The following is an 11,477-nucleotide window of genomic DNA, read 5'->3' on the forward strand; positions in this document are numbered from 1 at the left end:
AGGAGCCTTGTGAAATGTCCAAGATGCTGTCCTTTAGGTTAAATGTCAAATTGAGGTGCTGTCAGCTTGATTTGAATCCTATTGGGTTAGGATCTTCTGTCTCTGTCTGTCTGGCCAACACCCATCAGAGCTCTTCTTGTCTGTGCTAGGTCAGATGCCCATTAGTTTTAAGCTCTTCACCAGAGGATATTGCTGTGGAATATTGGAACGGTGAAATGCAGTTTTTTTACACAGCTCAATAGTTTCTTGCATGACATTAAAAGAGAAAAGAACTGTGAGCAACAGGTCCTGTCCCATAACTGTTTTTTCCCTAGCATATGAAGCTCCCTTTGGTAACAAGTAAGTGTTTTCTGACTGGTGCTGCTCAGATAATCTAGATAACCTCTTACTGGAGATTTCCTTTGTTCAATGATATGCAGAAGATGCTGACAGGTGGTTTCCCTATATGCCAGGGAAATGTAATCCAATGAATACCAGCATATCAGTTTACAAATTGATTTTACAAGTTTCTGAAAGTGTTTCCCCTTGTATAATTGGAACAGTGAGAGCTATATTACTCCTTAAGTGTCATCAGTGTTTCAATTTTCTCCTCAGTTGCATGACTGTGAGATAGTGTTTGTGAAGTAAGTGGTGGGGTGTGGGGTGGCTTGTCTCCCTACAAAAAACTTGAATTTGTGATTTTTGTGGTGATTTGACTAGTCAGTCTCTTTTGTATGACTTATTGGAGTTTGCCATTAGTATTTTGTAGGGGAACCACTCTTGGCTACTTACTGTTACAGTAAAATCAATCACACTTCTTATTTATTGTCTTCTTGGTTAAATTGGTCATTCATGAGATGAAGAAACAGTAACCTGTAACATGTTATTTTGTCCATTTTAATGCTGTATTATGGTATTTTACTGTATTACAGATTTTTCTGTTGCCTTTGAAATAGCTGTATTGTTTGGTATGCCTATTAATGTGTACTATGCTACAGAATACTAACATATTTATTCTTTTGTATTTTTGCTTCTCTCCTGGCTTTTGGCAGACATTTGACCATCTGAATCAGACAGTCATTCAAGAAATAAAATTAAAATACAAAAGTGCAGGTGCATGGCTTCAGTGCAACTGTAATTTAACAGTGAGAGATAAATACATTGTGAGCACTTTTGAAAGTTAGTCAGATGTAGCCATTACAGTGATCCTTTAAGTTACATTGAAGGTGAGAGTATTGGACAGATGATTGAAGTAAGAGGAGGAAAGACAGGTGAGAAGATTGATGTGGTAGGTGATTTTTTTTTACCAGTGAAAGTCGATATTACGTAACATTAAATAACATAAGAATTATAGAATAAAGTCTAGTCTCTTAAGAGAGACTGCGGGGAACAAATTATGTGCACGGCAATTCTAAAGTGAACTGCAAAAGGAATGCAAAGTTTCTGTGTTAAAATATGCTAGGCTTATTTAACCAAGCATTTACCAGTGTGTAGTTCATCCAACCTGGACTGATTGTTTTTATCTGTTTACAGGTTACCTCTTTTGGAACAGTGGCGTGGTGTCCGTGATGAGGAACTTTCCAAAGTTAGTGGAATTCCAGGTTGCATCTTTGTCCATGCCAGTGGCTTCATTGGTGGAAACCAAACCAAGGAGGGGGCTTTGGAGATGGCTCGCCGAACACTGCAAGCTGCTTCTCAGTCTGCTTCCAGTGGAAGCTAAGATACAATGCTTGTTTTTTAAAAATGTGTACATTTGTTCCCCTTTTCAGTTTAATAAAAATAAAATTCCAGCTTTTATCTTTCATTTTGTGTGTTTGTTTTATTTGAATGTGATATGGTACCAAATTTTACACTGGAATGAAAGAGATAAAGTAGAGTCTTACTTTAAGAATACTTTTGAAGTGGATGCTGAGTATGATTTCTTTCTGCTGCTGCTTTACACATGGTAAATTTATTTCAATACCAAATTTCCGGTGAGCCTTGACTCCCTTTAACCATGCTGGTGCCAGCTGGACCTTAATTATGAGTATTCTTGTTCTTTTCCTAATTTAAGCCAGAAGCCATTTACTGGCATTAAGGAATACATCAGTATTAATAAATATAAGCCATAAATACCTTTTAGAAATTCCGATATGTACTTACATATGCTGGATCAAGGTCCAGAAGACAGGTATGTTGAAAGGAAGTTTTAGAGTGGGTAAAATTGAGCCCACTTCTGGTATTTTGTCTGGCACTGCCAATTAGAGAGATTGTCAGTCTCACATTCAGTAGTTTTGAAGGAGCAGTATTTTGTTCTCTGTGTGTCACGTAGGGTAGGTTGACAGGGGCTTACATTTGATATCATCTCTAGGATTGCTTGGTGATAGGGATTGTCTTTTTCACATTAGACACACTTGGAGAAGATTGAGGTCATCTTATCACTGAAATGGAATACAGATTCTCCTGATAACCTCTTCTTTTATCAATTTTCCAAGGATTCTTTTTTGAGTATGGTCTCAGAATGAGAGATTTGTTAGACTAGCTAAAGTGTTACTGTCTAGATCTTTTATGAAGAGCATTTATGGCTTTTTTGGATCAAGACAGCATTAGAAGCACCTTCCCATAGAACCAATCCTGATTGCTACCATATGTGCCCTAAAGAAGGCTGTAGTATCACAGAGCCCCCCCAGAAAAGGAGTTGCAGGAGAATCTTCACTTTGGGAAACCGATCAGTGTGTCATTTACGTTTGAACTTGCTTACTAACCAGGTAAATCTTATGTGGTGTCAATATCTGATGTAGTGGAATGGGTCTGTAACAAAGAACTCTGTGCAGATCCATCCTGACATGCATTTATTTTTTCTACAGTGAGCAGTGTCACCATGTGCTCTGATCTTTGTGCTTTGGATGGTGCAGTGAGGATGATCGATGTCTAATGAATTGTACACCACCATGCCTGGAGCTACTGAAATTTCAAGCCTTCTTTTCTTAATGCCCTTTTCATTTGCAAGTTAAGGCTAAAGTAGAATATAGCAAAAAGAAATGTAAACCCTTTACAATTGTTGGTGTGATGTTTACCACAGATATATATACATATACAAAGACAGACACACACACACACACACACACATATATATATATATATATATATATATATATATATATATAAATAAAAACTGTTCCTTCCCCAGGCATAAATGATACTAAGATGTAACATCAAAAGCTGTTCAGGCATGGCAACCAGCATCAGGTTTTTCAAAAGACAGGAAGAACCATGGCAGATGTTCACCAAATAGTAGAAATTCTTGACCCAGTCAGAGTTTTTGTAGTCCTCAATCAGTGAGGCAGTAGCAGACTCCGTGAGATGTTGCCCAACTGTTCCACTTCATGGCATTTGGGGGTTGTTCATCCACCTGACAGAATAAGTGGCCGTCGCATGTAACAAGCAGATATTCGGCATTATCTCCAGAAGCTGTGTTTTTCCCTTCCGCTCCCCACCCCAACTGCATTCCCCTTTCCTTCAGAAGAGAGTTGCATTATTAGAATTCTTTGTTTTAAACGCCTTTATTAAATTATCACTTAAGACATAGGTACACATACATTAACAGAAAACAAACCGTGTTTAACAGTTTTCTCATTTGCATACATTACATTTTCTTTCTTTACAATAACTCTCATTTAGTCCAACTTTACATAAATTACAAAAATGTAGGCCTTACCTTAAACCTCACTCCTCCTCCGAAACATTATTTTGCTTGCATTATTCCCATAAATTCCATGTATTTCTATGTACTTTGCTCATTCTGATTTCTAAAGTTCCCATTGCCAGTTGTTTTTCTCTCTCTCAATATTCAGTACTTCAAATACTGTTGGTTTAGATTTTGATTTCAGTTTTCTAGTAATTGCTTTTTTGGCAGCCAATAGAATTAAACTTAGTAACCCTCTATTATATCTAGGTAATTCAGATCCTGTATCCCAGCTTAAAAAAATCATTTTAATTACAACAGTTTGCTCTCTCAATATTTCTGACACAGTATTCAGTAAAGTTTTAAAATATGCCAGCTCTCTACACCCCAAAAAAACATGTTCCCATTTAGCTCTTTTTCCCCATCACACCTCCAACATTTGCTATCTGCTTGAGGAAGTTTTCTTTGAAGTCTGCTAGGTATATAAAAATATCTCTGCAAACACTTCCAAGCAGAAATCATAAACCACCTGGATTTTTTTTTTGTATACTTGGAAGCCATTTATATATGCTTTTCCACTGTTCCCTTGTAAACACTACAGTATTTTATATGTCCTACTAATTATCCATTTTTCACAGCTGCTTTAGCTGTAGACTCAACTAAAAATTCTACCAGAGCAGGTCTTTCATGTAAGACTCTCTTATTCTTTTTGCTTTGTCTATACTCCATCAATCCCTGGTAAGGAAGGCTGTCTCTAAACTTCAGTCCAAACTTTTTGGTCTTACCCCACTCTATTACCTTTTACCTTGGATGTTCATCATATTGATGACTGCTCAGTAGCCTTATCTATATGAGTTATATCCTGCCAAGGCTATAACAGCTGACCAGCTTTCAAAGCTTTATGGCACCTTTCACGCACCCAAAATAATAGCCAGCTTGAGCTGACTAGAAGCCAAGTCTGGGCACCAAGACCTTCAGAGCTTTATTGTTGCCAAAGAGTATGCTCGTCTGAGGCATTTGAGGATTGATGGTAGACTTGGTGCTGCTGGGCAGATAAGTTCCATTTGGGGGGAACCTCCCATTTTCTAAATATTGTTTGTGTTTTATCACTTTCCTCTTCAGGAAAGTTATTTTAAAGCTAGGAGGTTTGTGTTTTAATGAACTGTCATGAGACTGTATCATACTTTTAAATGGGAGTATTTTTTTCCTGTCAGTTTAAAAGTGCTATAAAGTAACTGAAAACCAATTTTTGTTCCTGTGGAGAAAACTGTGTTTATTTTACTTTTTTGGGATTTACAAAGTGGTTTAAAGAGCTTTTAACTTTGTGGCTTGACCATGGAACAAATTACTGGTCCCATGGTCGATATTCCAGCCACAAAAAGAAAATGTTAAGTAAACAGCCATTGTCACCACAGCAGGCTAGCAATTTGCCTTGGCTGCAGGCAAGTGACCCTTCATTTATTATATCCCAGGCCACTCAGCTTTTACCCTAAATCCCTCTGGTGTAGCACTTACAGCTTCTGTGGACTGGGGGTAAGCCACACCCTCTGCAGCTATTGGTGTCCCTTCAGTGGGCAAGGAAGAGACACTTTGTAGGTCCTGAGAGAGGGAACAGAGAGTCTTCCCTGTGTCAGAATGCTCTGCTCATTCCCAGTGGATCTGCTGCTGCCATTAGTAACACAATTGGCCCCATTTTTCCCGACAAAAAGAAACCAAAAACTTAAAGTGTGTGTCTATTCCTCCTTAAATTTCTTTGGGAGTAGTTTACTGGGTCTGGTTCATGGTTTAATTCAGGTTATTGATCCTTCATGTAACATAATTTCTGGCAAAAGAAAGAGGGATACGTCTTTTCCTGAAGAGCTTCAAGATTTTGAATATGAACAGAAAGATGAAGGGGTTGATTCAGACTCTGAGGAAGAGCTTCATTTCTGATTCTTCCTTTGGCGGGAGATCTCTTTCTCTGAGACTGTTGATAGAATGTGCCATTGTTTTCAGTGGGAGAACACTGAATGTTCTCAGTCCCTCAGAAAATACTAAGAGTTGTTACAAAAGCAATTTCCTGAATGTACACCCATTCCTCCTGCTCTTCCTGCTTTAGAGGATGTGTGTGTGTGTACTGCCTAAATTTTCCTGATAACCAGCCAGCTGCCATTATAAAGGCAGATAGGATGTATAAAGTTCCTCAGTCTTTAAAGTTTTTATACGCTGTTCCCAAACATGACCCAGCAGCTACATATTTAGTTGATCCCACTGCTGCTAAACACTTAGATGTCCTTCATGGATGCATCTGCAGTCATAACAAATGGGTTGTCCTGTCGTCAGGCAGCCCTTCGGTCGGCCGGATTCCAAAGTCTGGGTCCTGCTTCGGCTGATGTCGCACCTCACCCGATGTCATCTCTGCTGGTCTTCGGGTATAAAGGCATCAGCCAACGCCATTTTCCTCCGTCTTTCTTGCCGCGTGGCGCCCGAAGCAGAAGCTGTTCGCAAGTGCCGGTCGGTCAGATCCAGAGATTACTACTACCGGATACTACTTCGAAGACTTCTAAAAAGCTAAGTACCCCGTTGGGGACTCTTTCTTGCCTCAGCCGATGTCAGAAAAAGTCAATAACTGTTTAACTTGTGGGAAACAAATACCTCATAAAGATTTCCACTCTTACTGTCTGCCTTGCTTAGGCCCAGACCACGACGTAGCAGCCTGTTCGGCCTGTGCTTCCTTCAACCGACGAACGCTTAGGCGTCGGTCGGAGTTTGCTGAACAGTTTTTCGGCTCAGATTTTGCGTGCATTATGCCGTCGGATCCTCCGACTACCCAAATTGTTAAAAAACGCAAAGAAAAAGACCGACACTCGCGGTCCGTGGTTTCGGCCGAAACCACAGTTAAGCAAGCCACGAGTGTCTCGGTTTCGGCCGAAACCGAGAAAACCGGTCAATCTTCAGCCGAATCCATGACTACTACTGAGGCTCCTGCTACCTTAGTTGAATTGGCCTCAGAAATTTTGCCTACAATTGTGGTTCCTAGTGATTTATCAGACACCATCCCTTTGGATGTCTCTACCCCAGCACGTGGTGCTGCTAGGCCTCCTGCAGCCATGTCTATTAAGGCCTTTGCCAGGGCTAAAGCAGCCAAATCTGTTAAATCAGTGCCTGTTAAGCCCCCCCCTCACACAGGCCCACTTCAAGTTCACAAATGCTTACTCTGACAGAGGATTTAATATCCTTAATTAGGGGATCCTAATCTCACCCAGACAGGGCCTCTCAGCCCCCAGAAAAGAGACCTAGAGCAGAGCCCCCTGAGCCAGTGTCCTCTGATGATTCTGCGGATGACTCAGACATTACAGACCAGCCAGAGGCTCCTTTTTCTACTTATGAAGATTCCGATGCTGAAGAATCCATTCCAGCTGCCTCTCCACCAGAGGAATTTTCCTTTGGGGAAACCTTACATGCCATGAGAGAACAATTCCAATGGCAGGGACAAGATTTCTCAGATTCAAGAAAAGGCTTAGGACTTTTCTGCACTTACCACAACATAGGCCCTTAGCTATACCTCCTGTACTGCCTGTTGTGGATGATGCATTTAATGATGTTTGCACTGCTCCTGATTCTTTACCTCCAGCCCCTGCCAAACCAGATAGATTTTACAGGGTGCCAGACACTCATCACCACCTATACAAGGCCCCACTTGCAGATCCGAAACTATATCCCAGGGGCCTAAGGCAGTAGCCTCGACCTCAGCAAAACCCTATTCCTTCTGAAAGGGAATCCAGGTCCTTAGAGAGATGGGGGAAAAAAGTTTACACCTCTGCTACTCTCTCAGCTAGAGCTTTAAACTGTCAGTTTCATATGATCCAATACCAAGAGTTTATGCTTGATCAGTTAACTAAAAACTGTCCTCTGATGAATCCTTAGATAAGAAATATGTATTAGAAATGGTGAATAACATCCAACAGGTTAGTAACCATTCCTTAAAATGTGGCTATGATGCACTGGAGGCTTCATTTAGATCAGCCATGACTGGCACAGTGATAAGAAGGCATGCATGGTTGAAAGAACAGGTCTTACCGGATCATGTTAAAGCAAAGCTGTTAGATGCTCCTATGGATAAGGCCAGTCTATTTGGTACACCTGCCCAGCAAGTAATGAAGAAAATGGAAGAAAAGGCAAAATCTGTACAAACAGTTAAAGATTTCTTACAGGTTCAGCCCCAAGGTTTAGCAGGAACTGGCCTGCCAAAATTGGTCCTTTCCAGACTCCACAAAATCCCAAAGGGGCAGGAATAGACGCTCTAGAGGCAGAAATCAATCCAGAGGAGGTGCCTACAGAGGACGACAGTGGCAAGGCAATAACCGAGGCACAGACACAACCACTGCCACTGCAACAGGACAATCACAGTGACTTGGCTTTGACACCGCCTACCAGGGAGCAAATAGCAGCACCTTTAGGCGGAAAGTTAGCCTTATTTTCGAAAAATTGGCACTATATCACAAAAGACAAGTGGATTTTGCAAACCATAGACCAACGCTACCGGTTCCACTTCCACAACTTACCAGTAAAAAGAGGAATGCCAAACCTACCTCCAAATCAAAAAACAGAAGCTCTGCAGCAGATAGCGAAATTAGCAAAGATGAGAGCTGTGGAAAGAGTACCAATAACAGAACAGGGCAAAGGATTCTACTCCAGACTCTTCCTAGTACCAAGAAAAGAGAAAAGTTGGAGACCTATTCTCGACCTGTCCATCTTAAACACATACATCATCGTCCCAAAATTCAAAATGCTGACCCTACAGCAACTTCTTCCCATGCTGGGCAAGGAGTGTTGGCTGGTAACTCTAGATCTCAAGGAGGCATACCTGCACGTCCCCATTCGACCAAATTGCAGAAGATACCTCAGATTTCTTGCAGGATCAGAGCATTATCAATTCTCAGCATTGCCCTTTGGCTTATCTACTGCGCCCAGAGTATTCACAAAATGCCTGGCATCAGTAATCGCTCACTGCAGACTACAGGGAATCCAAATTTATCCATACCTGGACGACTGCCTGTTACAAGCGGACAACAAAAGCAAGCTGACAACAGATTTACAAAGGGTCATTTACTTGCTACAAGCCCTGGGATACACAGTCAATTTACAAAAGTCAAGGCTGATACCATCCCAAACAAGAACATTCTTGGGTGCGGAATTGGACACAGTAAAACAAATGGCATTCCTAACTGCAGAAAAACAAAAGAACTCCCTCTTTACTTCTTGGCATTAACAAAGCAGAACAAACTAACAGCAAGAAAAGTTCTGCAGGCCTTGGGCTTCATGGCATCATGCATAATCTTGGTCCCACATGCCAGACTGCATATGAGAAAGCTACAGTGGTACCTAAAGAATTTATGGTCTCAACACAGGCACAGCTTAGAAACAGAAATCCCACTAATCCCATGCCTAAAACAGGAGTTCCTATGGTGGGCTCAAGCATGCCAGTCAAACCCAGGCTTACCCTTCCACAACTTTCGAGCAAGCCAAACCATCACAACGGACGCCTCAGACCTAGGATGGGGGGCGCACATGCTGGACAAATGCATACAAGGATTGTGGACTCAAGACCAGCTGCACCTGCACATAAACCGAAAGAAATGCTGGCAGTAAAACTGGCAATCCAAAATTCATACCATTCCTCAAAGAAGGCCATTTGATGATAAGGACAGACAACACCACAGTCATGTGGTACATCAACAAACAGGAGGCACTCATTCATACCCCCTATGCAGAATGACTTTGGACCTTTGGAATCTGGCTCTGAGCTACAACATCCAGTTACAGGCAATATTTGTGCCAGGAAAAGAGAACACCCTAGCAGACATGTTAAGCAGAACCACCTCGGATGCTCACGAATGGATGCTACACCCGGACATCTTCAAGGCCATCACAAAGAAATGGGGAATGCCACAAATAGATCTATTCGCATCCCCACTCAATCACCAGCTCAAAAAATTCTGCACAAGGACATTCCACCCACTTGCATGGAAGGTGGACTCTCTATCCTTCAGCTGGAAAGGCCTGACAGCATATGCATTTCCACCTCTTCCCTTGATGCACAAGGTACTACTGAAAATCAAAGAGGAACGTCCAAGGATAATCCTGATAGCTCCGAATTGGCCAAGACAACACTGGTACCCATTGCTGAGGAGCATGTCTCGGGAGAGAATGTGGTCAATACTCCTGATGCCTTTGATGTTAACTCAGAACAACTACAACATCATGCATCCAAACCTAAAAACCTTGCAACTGACTGCCTGGAACATCACATAGCAGCAACTAACCCAGACCTTTCCCAAAGGGTTAAAGACATTATCCTTGAAGCCCGCAGACCTTCAACAAGAAGGAACTATGCAGGAAAATGGAAAAGGTTTGTCATTTGGAGTACTGAAAGAGGAAAAGATGTGTCGAACATAGATATTGCTAACATTCTGGAGTACTTGGCAGAGCTTCTGCATACAGGCCTGTCCTATTCCTCCATCAAGATACATGCATCAGCTATTTCAGCAGAATACAGCTTGATCCACCTGTCTTTTCGCATCCTCTACTCAGGCAGTTCCTCAGAGGGATCAAGAATGTAAAACCTCCTAGGAAACCACCATTACCAGCATGGGACTTGAACTTTGTGCTAGAAAAGTTGACACTCCCTCCGTTTGAACCAGCAGCAACAGCAGATCTGCAACACCTGTCATGGAAAACTGCTTTCCTACTGGCAATTACTTCAGCAAGGAGGGTTTGAACTACAGGCCTTAATGGCAGTGCAACCCTTCCTAATCTTCCATCAAGATAGGGTGTCCATGAGAACTAATCCTACATTTATGCCTAAGGTGGTATCCAGAGTGTCTTTAAACCAGGCAATCCACCTTCCTACCTTCTTTCCCAATCCACAGAACAGGGGGGAAAGACTGCTGCATACCTTGGATGTACATAGGCAGTTACGCTACTACCTGGACAGAACCAAAAGTAACAGAAAAACTGACCAGCTTTTAGTAGCCTTTGCAACAGGAAGGGAAGGAAAAGCAATTTCCAAACAGACAATCTCCAAATGGATAGGACATTGCATAAGATTCTGTTACTCCTACCATGGAAAACCAATTCTACAGAACATAAGACCTCATTCTACAAGGGCTACAGTCACTACCACAGCTTTCTTACGAGGAGTGGCAACCAAGGACATTATTGAGGCGGCTACTTGGACCTCCGTGCATACATTTGCCAAGCATTATAATTTACCTCTATACTCTAGATCCCGAGCAGGGTTTGCCACTGCTGTACTGCAAGGGATCCTAACTACACCATAATTTTTCTTCCTCCACCCCTAGCTTGGCTATGGTATTCTACCCATTTGTTATGACTGCAGATGCATCCATGAAGGACATAGTACAGTTTTGTACCTACCATAAATGTAGATGTCCGAACTGGATAGCATCTGCAGTCAGGATTACCCACCCTCCTTCCCCTCTGTGGTACTCCTAGGGTATTTACCCTCCTAATAGCTAGCTGGGGGGGAGTCTCTTATGGTGTATTTGTTTGTATATATGTACATACATGCTTATTTTTTGTGTTTGCCTTCTACATTTTTGGAAACATTGGCATTTATCCAAAATTTAGCCTTCCAAGAGGGCAACTGGCATCTGGGGCAAGAAACACTGAGGAAAATGGCGTCGGCTGATGCCTTTATACCCGAAGACCAGCTGAGATGATGTCGGGTGAGGTGCGACATCAGCCGAAGCCGGACCCAGACTTTGGAATCCGGCCGACCGAAGGGCTGCCTGACGACAGGACAACCCATTTGTTATGATTGCAGATGCTA

At 42.0% G+C, this 11,477-nt stretch overlaps 1 protein-coding gene across 1 annotated transcript in view; it reads left to right on the top strand.

Moving 5' to 3' along the window:
* MYG1 (MYG1 exonuclease) overlaps positions 1–1,783 on the top strand; it is a 1,051,322-nt gene extending 1,049,539 nt beyond the window's left edge. Inside the window, exon 7 of the mRNA XM_044083894.1 lies at positions 1,513–1,783. Coding sequence (XP_043939829.1) covers positions 1,513–1,699 — 187 coding nt within the window. The 3' untranslated portion in view covers positions 1,700–1,783. The remainder of the gene's footprint in view (positions 1–1,512) is intronic.
* Positions 1,784–11,477: the final 9,694 nt, after the last annotated feature.

The sequence above is a fragment of the Protopterus annectens genome, chromosome 9.part0, assembly GCF_019279795.1.
Source record: "Protopterus annectens isolate FY-2018-M chromosome 9.part0, PAN1.0, whole genome shotgun sequence".
Classification (NCBI taxonomy): Eukaryota; Metazoa; Chordata; order Ceratodontiformes; family Protopteridae; genus Protopterus; species Protopterus annectens.